The 19338-nt window shown below is 38.8% G+C and overlaps 1 protein-coding gene across 4 annotated transcripts; it reads left to right on the top strand.

Moving 5' to 3' along the window:
* Positions 1 to 1299: 1299 nt before the first annotated feature.
* Positions 1300 to 18391, top strand: LOC127950491 (small G protein signaling modulator 3-like). 4 transcript variants are annotated; one of them, XM_052547618.1, is made up of 22 exons: positions 1306 to 1487; positions 8827 to 8915; positions 9031 to 9119; positions 9253 to 9316; positions 10140 to 10351; positions 10677 to 10784; positions 11284 to 11427; positions 11525 to 11720; positions 11835 to 11980; positions 12101 to 12334; positions 12454 to 12636; positions 13110 to 13265; positions 13344 to 13398; positions 13532 to 13581; positions 13680 to 13832; positions 14560 to 14630; positions 14714 to 14762; positions 14837 to 14922; positions 15009 to 15131; positions 16301 to 16361; positions 16476 to 16547; positions 17843 to 18391. In XM_052547618.1, the coding sequence occupies exons 2-21, from the start codon at positions 8909 to 8911 to the stop codon at positions 16545 to 16547; spliced, it is 2259 nt and encodes a 752-aa protein (XP_052403578.1). In that variant the 5' UTR covers positions 1306 to 1487; positions 8827 to 8908; the 3' UTR covers positions 17843 to 18391. The 4 variants fall into 4 exon arrangements, with proteins under 4 accessions (XP_052403551.1, XP_052403578.1, XP_052403569.1 ...); XM_052547591.1 differs by lacking the exon at positions 16476 to 16547 and having other exon boundaries at positions 1300 to 1487; XM_052547609.1 differs by lacking the exon at positions 16476 to 16547 and having other exon boundaries at positions 9034 to 9119.
* Positions 18392 to 19338: the final 947 nt, after the last annotated feature.

Raw genomic sequence — 19338 nt, 5'->3', positions numbered from 1 at the left:
AGCGTACTTTTTTTTTTTTTTAATCAGTGGTACTTTGTATTGAGAAACGCGCGCAGACCTACGTCACCAGTCTATTTGCCTAATCTACCCGGTACTTTACACCGCGGTGGAAACGCAGAAAGCAACAGGTCTGGGGGGAAAAAAGTTCCTGGGAAAAAAAGTTCCTGGTACAAATGTTCCGGGTAATTTCGGTGGAAACGCGGCACTAGTAATCCCTAAAACACTGATTGCCTGGTTCAGGTGTGTTTAATTAGGGTTGGAGCTAAACTCTGCAGGATAGTGGCCCGTCAGGACTGGAGTTGCCTATCCCTGACTTATACTGTTTTCAATACAATACCGATATTTTTCAAGGCAGTATGGTCGATATTGATATCGATACGATACTTCTAAACTAAAATTTTAAATTATGAAATTTATAAGATTATTAAAATACTCAGAGTAAAATTGGTAATGATAACCACTTAACTTTCAATATGCCTTAATTGTACCTTATTAGGTTATATTTTTGTGTACACGTGAATCAAATATGTTTTTTTTTATTTACACATGATTGTAATCTACAAATAGGCTACTATGGTTGAACTACGGTCACTTTAGTAAAAACATGGTTCATTTTCATAAGGGACTGCCACTGACAGTCTGAAGCCTGAAGCGTCTAAACTTCCTCTACTGTCTGTTTCAAGCGTCAGTTCCCAAAGTATGTCCGAAAAGTAAGATAATATATTTAATACAGCAGATTCCGCCATAATCCTTGCCTGGGTTTCGTATGCGAGATCCTTTTGGTATAGGTGTGTTTGTTTTGGTGATTTTAAAGATAAGCATTGGCTACCAGAAATCACACCCCCTCTCAGAAATCACGTACCCCACCTTTAATCAACGCTATAAGGCTACGTCATGATGTTGGGTCAAGACGGCGGATGGATATGATGTTGTGCTGGCAGTCCGCTAGTTCCTGCTCTGCTACATGACTTCTCAGCATTGAGAAGTGTGCCACTGTTACAGAATTAATTTATTATACTATAATGGGCTACAAAGCGCAGTTGATGTAAAAAAAAAAAAAGACTCTCTTCAATAAAAACACGTTGGTTTAAATTGAAATCTCATATAAAGCGCAGTTAGGAGAAAATATGGTCTTATGCAGAGGTTGTTCAAAATACGGTTAACTTGCCTCCTGCATATATTCTATAAAGTATTTTGTTTCCAAAAGACAAAATACAAACAAAAACAGAAAAAAATAAATAAAAATAAAAAAACAGGATGGGAACTATTTCTTCAGGAAATCTCTTTAAGCGGAAGGATACCATCCTTCAATGAGAAAACACGAACAGGTGTATGAAGCAAAACAGTCGGTCAATGCATCCGTCCACCATCATCACAAAACGCCAGTTACAAGTAAACATCCCATACTAACACTGTATCTGTAAAACATATGTGTAATTTTACCACGAAGTACAGCTGTTCAGAAAGGAGATTCAACATGACGTAAGGTAAGAAGACAACATTTGTTGGCTCGCTAGCTCGGTGGCTAAACGTAGCGGCAAGTGCTTTGATAACTGACGCTCGAATGGTATTACCCAATAACTGTTAGTATCTCGGAACGCTTTTAGATATATTTAGCGTAACGGTACTGTGTTTATGTCAGATGTATTTTACTCAGTAAAGATATCGACATGAAAATGGCACACATATTTGAATGTCCTCTCAGCATTAGTTGTCACGTATTATTGTTCGTATTTAGAGAGCTTCGATGTCATTATTTGCATTTTAACGTTAGGTGTTATAATACTGTTTCAGCACGAAATAAGTACGTTAACGGATATGAACATTTCCTCTTCTGAGGTGTTCAGAAGTTTGCGTAGCTGGCAGCAGTATTTACTTGAAGCGCACTCTTGTTACGTCTAAATGCGGGTCTTATTATGCCGCGGTGATGATGAATGTCATGTTTTATTAGGTTCGGTAACTGTTTCGTACATCTCTGTTATTTTGATTCATTGTTAACTGCTCTAGTTCATTTCAGCTCATTTCAGCTGCCATATGGTAAATGACTCGCCCTGTCATTGATTATTTATTTAAAGATCTCAATCGACTGTAAATGAAGAATGCTGTCATTGTTTATTTTTTCCTGTAAGACACAAAATATGATGTACTGCCGGATTCAGTCACCATTCGCTTTCATTACACTTTTTTTTCCAGACAATGAAAGTGAATGGTGAACTGATTGGGGAACTGATTTTTAACTTATAAACCTCTAAAAAGAAACCTGCTGTAAACTGAGGTTTTTAAACAATGTTCAACTTAAGTTGTTTAGCAGCAGAATTCCAGGTGAAAAACAGCAGTTTCAGGAAGTTCAAAGGGAAAATAGGTTTTTAACAATTAACTTATAAACCTTTAAATACAGACTTCTCATGAGCTCTGAGATGAATAGATTTCATATGCTTTTGATGAACCCATCTCTTTACATTAATTCAACTTATTTTTTAGAATAATCGTGTTTAATAGTGGAATTCGTGGTGAAAAACTACGTTACCCATAATGCTGTTCAGAAGATTCCCCCAATTAGAGTGGTACAGTGAACAAAATATTCCAAAAGAGATCTTTAGGCCTGCCCACATCCCATGAATCAGCGCAAATAAGGTAATTTAGACAGTCTTTGAATAAAATAAATTAAAATTCTGGACCGAAACTTAAAATTAATACTTTTATTGAAAGTAACACAATAAAATTGGACAGAAAATATATTCATATTAAATATATAATTTGTATTTTGTTCTATGCAACAGAATCAGATATAACTCTTTTTTTTGTCTTTTTTTTGTCTTTTCTTTTTTATAATTATCCAAATAATGTATAGTCCTTCGAAGATATTATTATCAGAGTATTGGTGAGCACATCAGTGAACGAGAGGGTAGATACTATGGAATATGTTTTTCTGTGTAAGAAGCCACATCATCTCACTCAACTGTAATATAAAGAGAGTTTGGAGTAAAAACATGTTATTAAATGTGGTATTTTTACACGATTTCAGATGGAGCAGCATTTACTACACAGAGCCGTAGTTCACAGAAAAGCTACGCAATCACATTCGATTAATTGTTCAGCCCTAAATTTACGTCATTTTGAAATTTCATCCAGTTACCAAAATAGTGTGGTTGGGCCTCATTAGGGGACAGTCATGACAACACGGCAGACTGCCGTCCATCAGCTGCTGGCTGTCTGTGGGAGTTTCTATCATAAACAAGCACTTACTAACAATGACACTTTTCCTCACGCTGCGAACACCACTGCTAGCATCATCCCTATGGCAACAGACCCCACAGCAACCAAAAAGACAGAGGCATGCAGCCGAAGGCACCACATTAGCAATCAGTGAGTAAGAGGAGTCAGTGTTCCCCAAAGACACTCTTAAGAAATGCTGAAATCTTAGAATATCCTCTAATAGTAGGTTACAAATCCCAATACTCTCAGGAAATAGAGTCTTGACTGCTAGCTGCTAATGAAAGTAGACTGGATCACGTCAAGCTAGGTAGAATAATCACTGAAACATGTCATGTGAACTACACAAGGGTAAGGGTGATTTTGAGTCAGTTACTCCCTTTTTTATGACCGAATTGGCGTAGCAGGTGTATTTGTGTATGTCAGCTTATTATATTATATTAAAGGTTAAGCAAAAACAAAATATACAACATAATAATAATAAAAAAAAATCAAAAATCACTTAATTCGAAGCTAGTTGCAACTCAACGATATTAAAATAACATTTGTGTGTGTCAGACTGTGATTGAGAGAGACGCCTGCCAACTGAAGGCCATTCATGCCATGAGTTGGGTGAGGAGCACGTGGCAGCTCTTGACGACAGTGGGACGGGGAGAACAGAGGGAGGGATGGGGGCAGTGTGCTACATGACTCATTGTGTTGTGACTAGAAGAAGCTGGAGGAAGGAAAGACAGAGGTGGGCCTGATGACAGACAGTGGGAGCGTTATCGTTGAGGTCAGCAGTGCTCATTTTAGGGTACCTTTGTTTTCCATCACAGCTCAAAACATAATGCATTTCGAGGTCAATCCAGAGTCTTGGCACTGGGTGTCATAAGCTGGGGCTCTCTGTAGGATCTCCTGTCCTGCCCTCTGCTTGAGGAGGGCATGAACCACATTAAGGCTGGTTCACACGGCAGGATAATTGGGCCGATTTTAGCCCCGATTCAGCCCTTCCGACAATCTTAGGATGCTCCGATTATCGTAAAATAATCTGATCAAATATTCCTGCCGTGTGTGGTGTGTTAAGACTAATCTCCTCTGCTCGGAAGAATGTCGGGGATATCAAATCGGGGATATCCAACATGTTGGATTTATTTTGCCCGATTTCTTCTCGTGTGTGGTGTCCCCCGAGGACAAACAATCACGCAGCCTGTGGACTGTGGCGTGTAGCCAATCAGAAAGCGAGGTGACGAGGCAGTGATAGTACCGGGAAACAAAATCAAAACAGCCGGCGTATATAATATAACAAATACAAATAAAGTCGATGGGCATAACTACATCCACAACTGCAGTCCACCAGAGTACACGGAAACGAATATATGAACGTTTATTTCAACGGTTATTAATCTGTGTAGTACGTAACAACATTTATATGAGATAAAACAACAACTTATCTCCATATTATGATATAGCAAGTATAGTCCATGCTCGCGTTGTCTCCACCTCTTTGACCATCGCCTTTTCTTGTTTTTCTTATGTTTTTTTTCAGTTAAAAACCAAGAACAAACTATGGCCACTGCATCCTCTTCGTCCGCCATGATTGTTTACTCTAAAGTCACGTTTGATCTCGAGGGATTTTGCGAGATTTCCCGTCTGACCTGGGAATGCTCGGGAGTCAAATCGGTTCGTGTGTGATGTGTTGATATTGCCGTGTGGCTGCACACCACACACGGAACGACCAAAACTGTTAGACCCGTGATTTTTTATCGCTGTGTGTGGGGTCTCTCATATTTGGAAAATCGGCCGACAATTTTAAAATCGTCCCGTGTGAACCAGGCCTTAGATGAACAGAGCGGAACCTTACAGCCGCACTATACACATGTCAAGGGAGTGACCGATGTAAAGACGAATGTAAAACTTTAAACAGACGAAGGAATCTTTGTTAGCAAAGTTGTTGAAAGTCACGTGACATACAGCCAAGTATGGTGACCCATACTCTGAATTCGTGCTCTGCTTTTAACCCACCAAAGTGCACACACACAGCAGTGAAGACACACACACTGTGAACACACACCCGGAGCAGTGGGCAGCCATTTATGCTGCGGCGCCCGGGGAGCAGTTAGGGGTTCAGTGCCTTTCTCAAGGGCACCTCATTCGTGGTATTAAGGGTGGAGAGAGCACTGTACATGTACTCCCCCCACCTAAAATTCCTGCCGGCCCGAGACTCGAACTCACAACCCTTCGATTGCGAGTACGACTCTCTAACCATTAGGCCAAGACTTCCCTTTGACTACAAAAATGCATCATGCATTTTTCACTCTCCCTCTGGCAGTCGGAACTTTGCGTTGTGTTGCTCCACTCAATATTCTGCTCTCTGAATGTGCTTTCCATTAGGTTGTTCATGGCTAATGTGAATGCTCCACTCATGTGCCGCTCATGCTCTCCGCAAAGTATGCTAAATTAATTAAAATAAGCTAAAACAACAAAAAATCTAGATATTTCTTATTTTTAATTTACCCTCTCAACAACCAAAGATTCCCAACAGTTTGGGAAAACTGGGATGTATTAAACTTTATCATGTCATGAGATGTAAAATTCTTTCATTTTGAAAGAGTGTGATTTATAGACATGGAAATTCAAGTAATTTAATACAATTACATAACTCCATGGCCATATTTTATAATGCATGTACATTTTTCTAGTTATTCCAAGCTGTAAAATATTTAATGGGTAAAAATACTTCCTTATCCTTAATCGCCATTTACACCATGAAACAACTGGAAATGTCATGGGGTCTTTGAATGTTGTTGTAGGCAGTAGGGCGACTTGTCAAAAAGGTTGAGAATCACAGCAAACCTAGTGTTTAAGTTTGCAGGGAAAGGATGTACAAGATCAGTGTATGTTGCATTTTTGATGGCAGGGCTTTCTATTTGTTGAGCTCTATTCAAGGCTAGATTTTGCACCATTCATCAAGGCCCACATAAATCAATACACAACCACAGGAAGTTGGTGTCCAGCTCTTTTTCCTTTAGTGTGACTATGAGCCTCAGTTACTACAAGCTCAGTCCTTTAGGCCAAGTAATAATACCTGGCAGTGAAATCAGTGAAATGGAGCTCCCAGGAGGTCCTGTACTTGCATTAAGCATGTGCAGATAACATCTCAGTTTTTCCATCGCACTCTTACTGACGTGATGTTAAACACACACACACACACACACACTCACACAGGCAGAGAAGGAAGATCAGCTCTGGTGCATTTATAGAGCAGTCCTACACTCAAAGTTGGCATTCATTCAACAAGGAAGTGATTTATTTTAAGTAAATGAGGAAATTGAATGGTGCATTAGCATACCCTCTAAAAAGCCTCTAGCTGGTTCAGCAGCCATAAACTGTTGAGTTTCTTAAAACACTGGAGCAGAGACTTGGGGTAAACCGATATTGTTTTTGTTTTTTTGATGGCAGATTCTTTTGATTTCTTAGAGAGCAGGTTGTCTGATGGCCAATATAAAGCCAATTTATAGTATTTATGAAAGTATATAGTTTATCCTTATTTGAATAAACTAGAAATAGTTTGAAAATTCATGGAAAAATAAATCTTAAAATTTAACAAACTTACATTAGATGGCAACTCCTTGACTGTAATCGTTTTACTAGTTTTACACACAGCACACAGTGAATATGATGATGAGCAACTAAATACAGTGCAGCATAATTTAAAATCAAGGGTTTAAAGTTTGTCGATCGTGCATCTCCAGTAACAGCTAAACTGTCCTGTACACATTCAACTCACACGGACTGACCGTCACGCACAAAACACATTCAAGCTGGTTACTATTACTAATGTGCACTTCAGAATTTCTGACAGCTGGTTTCGATTAAGTCTGCAACGTTTGTGAAATTTAAAAGTTTATTAGATTTTTTTTTTTCATGGAAATTGTTTAAATATAAATATAAAAGCGTAGTTGCTGAATGCTGACGTTAAATGAGAACGTATTATAGTGTTTGTTTTTCTGTTACTAATAATATAAAAGCAAATGCTGTAATACTTTTTCGTATACGGTTTTCTTTAACAGTTCTCTCTAGTCAAGTCACCTTTATTTATATAGCACTTTTAACAATACAGATTGTGTCAAGGCAACTGAACAGAATTAAATAGGTGGCTACGGGTGACCTTGAAAAAAAAAGATAGAAACAGACTTATATTAGCATAGATGCCATTCTTCTTATGGTGTAGCAAGTACATCGGGTCTTATGAGAAGTGTTCCAGGTTCTGGTTTTCCTACTCAATGCAGCCTAAAAATCCTTTAATGAATTTTAATATTAGAAATGTGTTAGTGTGTAATGTGTAAGCCAGGTTAAAAAGATGGGTCTTTAACCTGACACAAGAGCCAGTGCAGTGTTGACAGAACCAGGCTAATATAACCAAACTTCCTGGTTCTAGTAAGAACTCTAGCTGCTGCATTTTGGACTAGCTGTTTGGACTATTAGTTTGTATATTAAGCATGCAAAACAACCACCCTATAAAGCATTACAAAATCTAACCTTGAGGTCATGAACACATGAATTAACGTTTCTGCATTTGACATAGTAATAATAGGTCATAATGTAGATATTTTTTGAGATGGAAAAAAGCCGTTTTACAACTGCTAGAAGTGTGGCTTTTAAAGGAAAGATTGTGATCAAATAGCACACCCAGGTTCCTAACTGATGACGAAGAATTGACAGAGCAGCCATCAAGTCTCAGACAGTGTTCTAGGTTACTACAAGCAGAGTTTTAGGTCCTATAATTAAGACCTGCTTTTTCATAATTTAGCAGTAAGAAATTACTCCTCATCCAGGTTTTTATATAGACTATGCATTCCGTAAATGTTTCAAACGTATTAGACAAAACTCTTAGCAACGTATTAGACAAAACTGTCAAACAGAGACTAATGAACTAATGAAGATACATAGATACTGTTCTCAGTGCAATCAAAATCAAAGTGTGGCACACTGTCAAAATAAAAGACCTGCTTCCAACGCATCGCCAAAACAAAAACAATTTTGCAGATGCTGATTTTTATAAAAATGTACAATATTACAGAAAGAACTTATAGGTTATCAGTTTTGCTCTCCTTCCTTTTGATGTGGGTGGGTCTAGTCTATAATCACATATCCCCCTCTCTCTCACATCCCTAATGGGTTTGTCATGAGTTTAGTGGAGAAACAAAGACTGCCTTATCCTGGGCTGTAAAAACAGCTGATGTTAGTGTCATGAAGAGAGAAGTCGTGTAAGGGACCCACTGGCATTATTCATTTATCTGAACATGCCGTGCTGCTGAAGATTTAGCTTGCCATCGTGTGTTTCTTTGATGATTTAGAGAACTGGAGCATGAAGGAGGACAGCATTAAGATGCATAAAGCTCAAGTTTAGCTTTAAAAAGCTTGTAGACGCTTCACTTCCTCATAGCAGACTTTTTTTTTTCTTTTAATTGCACTAAAGTAATGTTGTTATATGATATTCTGCCTTGTTCACTCTTTTAAATGCCTACTTTGAGGTGATTGTTTTCAGTGAATTGCAGAGATCACGCTCTCTATTTGGATTTATATTGTCTTAGGGGAATGTTTTTGGTTTGTTTTGGTCCCCTTATCTAGGGCCTGTGAACCTTCACCTGACCTGCTCTAGACGGACTCCTCTCTTTAGACGCTAAAGAAGCACTCTTCAGACTCCAGGACCATGTCAAGTAAGCTTACTGAATGAATACACAAAAATAATAATAAAAATATATGGAAGCATATTTGTATGTGTCTATTGTCAAACACAGTTCATCCCTTCATAAGGTCTTCTGACCTCTTTAGCAGGTAAATACACTCCAGCCCCAGGGGGCCCTTTTTCGGCCCTCACACCCAGCATGTGGCCCCAGGACATCCTGGCCAAGTACTGTCAGGTAGTTTACTTGTGTAATTTTATTGTTAGGGGCTTGTTTTATAATGCTCGAAGTGCCTGATAAAAGTTATGTTATTGTAACATCTTCATGGGAAGTGGCTCATCTGTCAGAGACGTTGTTCTGACTGTTGCAGAAAGACTCCAGTATGGAAGCAGAAGTGCAGTATGATGAATTCGGGTTCCGGATCGATAGTGAAGGTTAGTGTGGGAACATCAGCACTCATTAAAAGTTGAGCAGGGCCCAACTCTAACATTTATCTAGGACAACCACAGAGAGAGAAGAAAAAAAAAACTGGATTTGTCTTTACACTGCAATGAATCTATTCACTAGGCTGAATTTTGCATAATCTATTATTCTGCACCATCTCAGGCAGTTTTCATAATGCTCTATATACTGTACCATTCTAAACTTTGAGCTCAGAAAGTGTTTGTTTGCATACAAACAATATTTAATTGTTTTTTAATTTATCCAAAGCAACAGTGAGGACATTTATAATGTTACAAAAGATTTCTGTTTTAAATGCAGGCTGTTTTTTTTTACTTTGTCAACCAAAGAAGCCTGGAAAAAATGTATCATGGTTTCAACAACTGTTTTCTGCTGGTATTATAAAAAACAATCCTTCAATACACAATCAGCATATTTAGAATTATTTCAGAAGGATGGTGTGACACTGAAGACTGGAGTAATGGCTGCTATATATAGAGTTATTTAAAATTATTATAATATTTTACAATATTACAGTTTTTCTGTTTTTGTTCAAATAGATGCAGCCTTGGTGCGAAAAAGTAAATAAATAAATAAATAGTGGTAGAGAATGCTAGCATGTATAATTATTGCCAATAATATTTTATGTAGGAGCTTTGTTGTAGAAATGTTGTTTGTCACAAGTTAATTTTTGGAAAAGCAAGTGATCCGGTTTAAAAAGAAGGGTATCCCCCTGGAATTTTTATGTCAAGTGAAAAAGCAAGCCTCATCTAGTACTGTCTTTGACAAGTGTTAAGACTTTTTTTTATATCTCAGATGGGGTTGAGACAAGAAAATGTCAGCGTGGTGAGGGAGCCCCTCAGAGAGAAGACCCTCAGCAAAGACTTCGCTGGCAAGCCCACCTGGAGTTCACGCACAATCACACTGTAGGAGACCTGACATGGGACAAGATCTCCCCCACACTGGCTCGCTCTGATCGCCTTCGGACCCTGGTGCTGGGGGGCATACCGCACAGCATGAGACCACAGGTCAGCACTCAGAACCTGCACTTGTTTGTGTTTTTACCTCACAGCATATTACAGGCTGTCCTTGTGTTGTTACACACCATCAGGCGGCTAATCTGCTGATGTAATGTTCTCATGGCAACCGTGTTAATGCTTGAGGGATTCTTATTGTCACTGAAATAGGACATGATGTTTTGGTAATATCTTGTTTATGCTGTATTGCTACTTTCAGAGATTCCCATGAGAACAGCGGTGCGATTCAAATTTAAGATCTTCCAACCGCATCTCTACTGGATCTCGTGTGTTTATCTGTCTTGTTCCTCATTGTCTCTTTCATGCATTCCCTTAGTTGTGGATGCGTTTGTCAGGGGCCCTGCAGAAAAAGAGAACATCAGAAATCTGCTACAAGGAAATAGTCAAAAACAGCTCTAATGATGACACCACAGCAGCCAAACAGGTACATGTCATCTCTGCCACGGATCTGATGGAGTCAGAGCTTTATTTAAAATGGAAACTATTGAGCTGTCAGAGAAATTTGAAAAGATGCATCACGGTTTTCAAAAAAATATTAGACTACTCAACTGCTTTACACAGTAATAGCAATAAGAAATGTTTCTTGAAAACACCAAATCAGCATATTAAAAAAATCTCACTAAGGCTCACTGTAATGCCCATTAAGTTTAAATGATCTTAAAATAAATAAACACATAAAAAGGCATATATATATATATATATTTTTTAATTTGATACATCTGCTTGAATAACAGTTTTGAATTATTTTAATTTGGTAGTTTTTGCAGGTAACACTGATATGCATTTTATGTGTGATTCATTTGATTGCCGCCTTTTCAATTGAAAGCTCGAATTCATTCATGTATACACACTTACCCTCAGACTGTTCATAGTCATCTTCCAGTACTGATTTTATTATGGTTATCTCTCTGTCTGTGCTGCAGATAGAAAAGGATCTTTTGCGGACCATGCCCACTAATGCGTGCTTCAGCACCATGTCGAGTGTGGGGGTGCCCAAACTCAGGCGGGTCCTGAGAGGGCTGGCGTGGCTGTATCCAGACATCGGTTACTGTCAGGGCACAGGCATGGTGGGAAGCAACCTGATCACACTCTTTGTCTCTCTGTCACCTAACATTTGGGTCACCGGGGGTCAAACTCAGAGGTGTGTGTTTGTCTTTGATACAGGTGGTGTCCTGCCTGCTGCTGTTTCTGGAGGAGGAGGATGCACTGTGGATGATGTGTGCACTGATAGAGGACCTGCTGCCTCCCTCATACTTCTCCTCCACGCTGCTGGGAGTTCAGACTGACCAGCGTGTGCTCAGACAGCTCATAGTGCAGTATCTGCCGAGTCTAGACCAGCTGCTACAGGAGCATGACATTGGTGGGTCAACAGCCTCAAAAATATTTAATGCACGTTACTTTTTTAATTTGTTTTGCTCCAAAGAGTGTAGAAAATGTAAAAAAGCAATTCTAATGTTCATGTTTTCCCTCTAAGAGCTTTCTTTAATCACGCTGCACTGGTTCCTCACTGCCTTTGCCAGTGTGGTGGACATCCGCATCCTGGTGCGAATCTGGGACCTGCTCTTCTATGAGAGCTCAGTGGTGCTCTTCCAGGTTACACTGGGCATGCTGAAGATCAAGGTTGTTTAAGTTTTTTAATAAAAAATCATTCTATGAACTAAGTTTTCGTATGTTAAACAAGTGTTGAGATTTTGGTTTGCCACACAGTCAGTAACAATGGTTTGTTCTTGTATTGTAAAGGAGGAAGAACTGGTATCATCTGAGAACTCGGCATCCATCTTCAACACCCTCTCAGATCTGCCCAGTCAACTAGAGGACGGGGCGGCTGTGCTGGGCGAGGCTGTGCGTCTGGCTGGGTCTCTGTCTCAGGAAAACCTTGATGCACACAGACACAAGCATCTTGCCTACATCCTGGCAGAGCAGGCCCAGCTCAACTCCGGCAACTCCCATTCCCTCCACACCAACCTCAGCAAGGTTGAGAACATGAACAGCATCTCGGATCATCATCTGTGATGCCCACGTTTTGACACATTGTATTTGCAATATACAAAATGTGAAATCAGGCTCACTCATAGGTGTGTGTCATTGTGCAGGTGGTCCGCAGACAGAGCCTGCATAGGAAATCCACTCTGAGCTCGCTTCTCTGGGGGGAGGACGAGGTGGAGGCGCTGAAGGCCAAAAACATTAAACAGACGGAGCTGGTGGCAGCACTGAGAGAAGCCATCAGTCGGACCGCAGAGCACTTTCACTGCCTGGACCCCCGCAACGGCAGCACTGTAAGAGCCACACCATCACATGAATCACATTTTAGAATCTGTCGGGAATAATTCAATTCGAAACAGAACTCTGACTCATGTACCTGATGAGTCCAGCCAAGTCGTCTTTATTTATATAGCGCTTTATACACTGCAGATTGTGTCCAACAGGAAAATTGTTTTGTCAGTAATGCAAGAGGACAATAACAAAGAGATATTAATTGGTAATAATAATTGTAATTGTTTAAATATCTGCAAAAATAATAATTACAGTAAAATATTGTAATTATTAGAATAATGACTATTATTATTACCAAGAAATATATATCTGTCCAGCTTATTTGTCTCATTATTATTATTATTATTATTATTATTATTGTGTGTTCAAAATAGTACTAATATTTAGTATTAGCAATATTTTTGTTATTATAGCCCATACTGTTTTTAGATTTTGTTAACATAAGTTTGCACATTTGTCCTCTCTCTCGTTCTAGGATTTGACTCCGGACTATTCTATGGAGAGCCATCAAAGGGATCACGAGAACTTCCTGGTTGTGTCTCGGAATCGTCGGAGACGAGCCAAAGCCTTGCTGGACTTCGAGCGACACGACGATGATGAACTGGGTTTTCGAAAGAATGACATCATCACAGTGAGCCCCTGCTGTTCCTGTCATCTAAACATGTTCACTGATGCCTTGGCTTTGTTCCTTAACTGCGTTTATTCTTAGATCATCTCACAGAAAGATGAGCACTGCTGGGTTGGGGAGCTGAACGGCTTGAGAGGTGAGCTGAGATCTGCTTACATTACACATTGAGCTTGTCTTTGATTTTCAGAAATGGTTCCAAATACACTTAAAATCTACTTACAACTCATTAGAACAGTCAGTTACTTCCCATAAACCTTTTGTTCCGTTAGGCTGGTTTCCTGCTAAATTTGTGGATGTCTTGGATGAACGAAGTAAAGAGGTAATAGCTTTGCTTTTGAATTTGCATTGTGCCTGAATTCCTGTTTGTAAGGGAAAAACGTCCTAACCGTCTCATGCACATATGTTCTTGTCTTTCAGTACTCTCTGGCTGGAGATGACACCGTAACTGAGGCAGTGAATGACTTGGTCAGGGGCACACTGTGTCCTGCTCTCAAGGCCCTCTTTCAGCATGGCCTGAAGAAGCCCTCCATACTGGGAGGACCCTGTCACCCATGGCTCTTCATCGAGGAGGTAAGAGCAGGTTGTGTTTCCTTGATAAAGTATAGAACAATCTATAAATACTTAATAAAAAAACAATGCATTAATTTTGTGGAAAACACAGTGATCATCATGAAAGGTGATTACAACTAAAAGGCTTGTCAGTTGTCAGAAGTTAGAAGCTGATTGGGATATGCTTGCAGGGAAGGCACCACATGTTGCTGAAGGAGGTTCTGATAAATCTTTATAAATAATATCCGACTTCTCTTATACATGCCGAGACAGAATTGGCGAACAATTACAGCTGCAGTGTTGAACCGATTCCCCATTGAGAGTCTCCACATGATCCTGTCCTCTAGTGCATTTGTCTTATGTGGATGACCAGCCTTCATGAGGGACTTCAATATTCGAGCTGCAATATTCCAGAAATCAGAGATTTGGACTGACCAACTTCTCTTGCGATGGCTGAAAGGATCGTTTATTTGGCCTTCATCTGGACCGCCTCCTTTTGCAGGGTTTAGACACCTTAAACAGTGCTGCCAGTTAGAAGGAAATTAGCACTAGGTGCCAGATTAACACCAATAACTGGTTCTCATTTAGTGCTTCATAATACAATTAATTTATAAAATATGGTTTAAAACTGCCTTTTTACTCCTGTTAGTTTAACTTCAATAGGACTTAAGCAGTGACCTTGAACTTTTGATCTCCACTGTATTTGAAGTGAGTGAAAGAGGTTTGGTTGTGTGTGTGTTGATCACAGGCAGCCAGCAGAGAAGTGGAGAGAGACTTCAACTCTGTCTACTCCAGACTGGTGCTCTGCAAGACCTACAGGTGAGACATGTAGTTACATAAGATCCATCCTTCTCGAAATCATCATGATGTTTGCTGATGTGACGGCCGCTTCGTCTCTTTAGGTTAGATGAAGATGGGAAGGTGCTCACACCTGAGGAGCTTCTTTACAGGGTGAGTTTTACAAAAGAGATGTTGAGCACTGGTTTTACGTTTGTATATTGAGCGCTCTCTGTTTGTCATCTCAGGCAGTGCAGTCTGTCAACATGAGCCACGACGCTGCACACGTTCAGATGGACGTCAAGTTCCGCTCACTCATCTGTGTGGGCTTAAAGTAAGTCACCCTGCTGTTATGTTTTCTCTTCCCACAATGCATGTGCGCGGCCTATACTCTCTTTATCTGCATGTGTGTTATGTCAGCGAGCAGGTGCTGCACCTCTGGCTGGAGGTATTGTGTTCCAGTATGAGTGCCGTGGAGAAATGGTACCATCCCTGCTCTTTCCTGCGCAGCCCTGGCTGGGTTCAGATAAAGTGTGAACTCAGGTAAGACTGAGCCTCTGGCCTGAAAGTGAGCTCATAAATGGTTCAGAAAGAAGTGGAAACTGAAACATAATTGTACAATTTAAATCAGAAATTTTCAAATTTGTTTTTTTTTTTTTTAATTGTCAAGTCTAGTAATGGAAATAAAATTGATTGAATTAGTGAATTATTGGTTAATCTACATTTTTTATTTTATTATTATTTAAAAAAAAAAAAAAAAAAAACATTATATGTTCTGATAAGCCATAGTAATATTCTTTTTTAGCAAATTTAGTTTGCAGATTGGTCGAAATGATTCCTTTAGTTACATTTTTACCAGCGTTCCATTTTAATCATATGAATAGTAGATGATTTCGAGAATTAGGGGTTCGAGCGCATACCGCTGAAACCCTATTCCAGTTGTTAGAATGGCCAAGGATCAGCAATCTCCACCTAAAACTGATCAGGCAGACCAAACCGTAAGTCATAGACTCGTATAGAGCTAGAATTTTCCCCTTTGGACAGCTATAACAGGGTCATTTAGAAAAGGAGCGTGACCAGATATACCTAAAAGTCTATAAATACTGAACACGAACAGAAACTGGTGAGCACATGTGACACGTGATTCTAAACAAGCATCCAATGTTTCACGGAGATCAGACAAAAGGTGGCTATGACAGACATAAATGTTTCTAAATATAGCATTTCTAGGGTAAATAACCTGGAATAGCCAAAAAAGCTCTTTTTTTAAATCATTGAATGAGCTGCTTACAGGCGTTAAATAATACAGTGCATTTTTGCTTGTGCTTAAATGTCTTAGTGTTTACACCCCAGTAATCGCTACTTGCAGCTATATTTTTTTTTATATTTTTTAAAGTAATCTCTTACCAAGGCTGTATATATTTGATGAAAAATACCATTCAATAGTAAAATTGTGAATTATAAAATCTCACGTATTAGAATCTAAAAATGACTTTGAATTTTCCGGTTAATATATTTTCTGTGTAAACATTTTATCATAAGCCATTGTGATTATTTTTTGAGCAAATTAAGTCTTTAGTAATCTGTAATTTAAATTAATTGTAATATAATTCGTTAAAACCCCATCTGTGCACTAGAAATGACTGCCATAAATGTTATTTTGGTTTATTTTGAGTGCATTACTGACATGGGTTTGTCTGTGTTGCTTTCAGAGTTCTCTCAAAGTTTGCCTTCAGTCTCTCCCAAGACTGTGAGCTGCCTACCAAAAAAGAGGTGAGAGACTGGCACTTCCTCCACTCACATTCACTCAATGTCTCACATGTCCTCCCACACTCACACACACACACACAGACTAACATGCATCTGAGTATTTATCTGCCATTCCAGAAGTCTCCCGTTCTCAAATCAGAAGTGGTGGATGTCTTGGTCCAACATCACCTCTTTAGTTGGGACCTCTAGGTAATGCTGGCAACTAGTTACTAGCCTGCTGCTTGATGATTAGCTGCAGAAGCAGTCAGTGTTAGTAGTAGTAGTGTGTCACTGCTGTTAACATAGTGGCTTCACAGAATGTGAACTAAACCTTTAAAAACCAGTTCAGCAGCTTTTGTGTGGATTGCTAATGAAACTTTATAGCAAATACTGCTCTACACCATGTTTAGTTCAGACAGACGCTCGTAGATGGAGGCCTGCTCACACCAAGTCCTATGCAACTAAATGGCAAAAACTTTTTTTTAACTATACACGATGAAACTAATATATATTAATATATAATTTATAATATATATAAATTATAATATAATAAATAATAATAATATATAATTTTTTTTGTCTCTTAGCAAGGCTGCATGTATTTGATCAAATACAGTAAAACAATACTATTGTGAAATATTATTAAACGCTTTTTAAGAATTGTTTTTTATTTTAAAATATATTTATTCCTGTGACGCAAAGCTGAATTCTCAGCAATATTACTCCAGTCTTAAGTGTTACATGATTCTTCGGAAATCATTATAATGTGACTATTTAATGCACAGGGAAACATTTATTATCATAATCAATGCTGAAAACTGTTGTTTCTTTGATGAATAGAGTTCAAAAGAGCAATTATTTTCAAATGTCTTCAGTGTTGCTTTTGATCAATTGAAAGTGTCCTTGCTGAATAAAATTGTTTCTTTTCAAGTTGTCTGATTCTACTCTCAATTTTATTTATTTATTGTCATCTTATCATTTGAAAAGTCCTTTTGGCATGGGAATGTATTGTTTAATTTAAAATCTTGTCATGTGTAAGTTCAGACTGTGTTGAAAAAATTTAGGGGTGAGTATTCTGGGTGTCTTATATTGTGATTATGAATTATGCAATCCTGTTTTCAGTCTGGATTTAGACTTGATGCTGATAGGAGTCTTTCATGTTGTCTGTAAGTAGCATTGGGAGGCATTACCTGGTGTCAAGAGTTCCTCAGTGACTCCATGTTCACCTGAAACCTGAGGCCATTAGTGCTAATGTTAGCTTGTTGAGGAATGTACACTTTGACCTTTAGCTGTCATTAGTGTATCGTGGTTCTCGTGTCACCCATGACCTCATCTTGACTCGAGCTCTCAAGCACTTTAATTACAGTAAGATAGTCATGAAAATCAGCAGGAGTGCTGAGCACAGCCATTTCTTTTAATTAGTTCAGCCATTCAAGGCAATGGAGCGTTGTTTAATCAGTGCAGTGCATTACCGAATGACTCACATTACCCCACTCTTTTTTCAGGAGAAGGAGCAGAGGCCCCTGAAGGAGGGAGTTCAGGACATGTTGGTGAAACATCACCTCTTCAGCTGGGACATTGATGGCTAAACCATCACACACTTCCTGTGAGCTGCACACACAGACCAAATCACGCTCCATCTGCAGGAAAACAGGGATCACACCTGAAATTCATCTTCATTCGTTGTCCAGCTTTGTCACATGGTTGAAATGGTCAGTGTTTGTGTGTCTTGGCACAATAGTTACACTTTTTGTGACTCTTAAGAGTCTGTACAAAGGAGGAGTCCTTTGCCAAGACTTGACACGGAAGCAGACTATGGACTGCCTGCAAACACTTCCTCTCCTCCAAAGCTAAATAACTATTGCACCCTTTGGTCCATTTACTCTTAAGTATTCTTGACTGCCAGTGATCTCAGCATAAGATTGTCGGCCCAGCTGTTATACTCCTGAAGGATTGCTTTGAAAAGCTAATTCAGTCTGAATGATCAGGTTTGTGTGTATCAGGCTTGTACAATTAGAGATTAAATGCATTTTCAAAATCTTTGCAATGTCAAATAGCTGAATCAGATCTCTTAAAAAATGTCCTGTGGTGACCACCTCACATCCGCAACATCCAATTACATCTACAGCAAGCTACTGATGACTGATGACAGAACTTTTTTTGAGATGTGAAATAGATGAAGGTCCAGTGCAGCATTACAGTCCACATGGAGTCATGATGTACTGCTCTGAATTCTAGACAACTGTCAGTGTCTTCTCTGGAAGAGCCTGCAGTGGCACTATTCGATGTCCCTGTAAATGAAAGAAAAAGGGTCCATTTTATAGTTCTTGAAATTGGTAGACATGGTTGTTTTGAACCATACACTAGTCTGTACTGGTTGAGCATGGCCAAACACACAGGGCTTTAGATCATATCCACTATCACGGATCATGTGTACGTAAATAAAAATAAAATAAAAAAATCTCTATCTGTTAAGAGCTCTCTATCTGTTAAGAAAAATAAAGAAAGAAATAATCATTTGTATTGAAGTCACAAGGTCTTCAGTATTTTAGGGGTCTTCTGTATTGTGACGTATATTCAGTTAGTGAAATAATCAGGGAAACTGTTTATTGCAAACTAGTCCAAAAATACCCCAAATGATCAAAGGCACATAAAAAAAAAAAAAAAAAAAACAATTAAAGTCATTATTGAACTGGCTATTTCATACTATTTTATATATATCAGTTGCAAACCAAAGTTTCGGGCATAGATGCCTTCCTTCAACCTACAAACACATCTCAAGGAAAAAAGTTTTTTTCTACAAAGCAGCATAATTATACTGCTTATTGAATGAACTCCAAGAAGATGATGGTCAACAAAAACATTAGGTGAATTATCTCCTGGGCTGAACTGAAGAAAGACACCACTAGATGACGTAACATTAAATAAAATAAATAAAAAAGTTTATTGTAAGGATTTAAAATGCTAGACATAAGCCATGGAATATAACAGAGGTCCCTGC

This window comes from Carassius gibelio, chromosome A3 (genome assembly GCF_023724105.1).
Source record: "Carassius gibelio isolate Cgi1373 ecotype wild population from Czech Republic chromosome A3, carGib1.2-hapl.c, whole genome shotgun sequence".
NCBI lineage: Eukaryota > Metazoa > Chordata > Actinopteri > Cypriniformes > Cyprinidae > Carassius > Carassius gibelio.
Note: the sequence above shows the minus strand (reverse complement) of the source record. Positions and strands in the feature narration are given on the sequence as shown.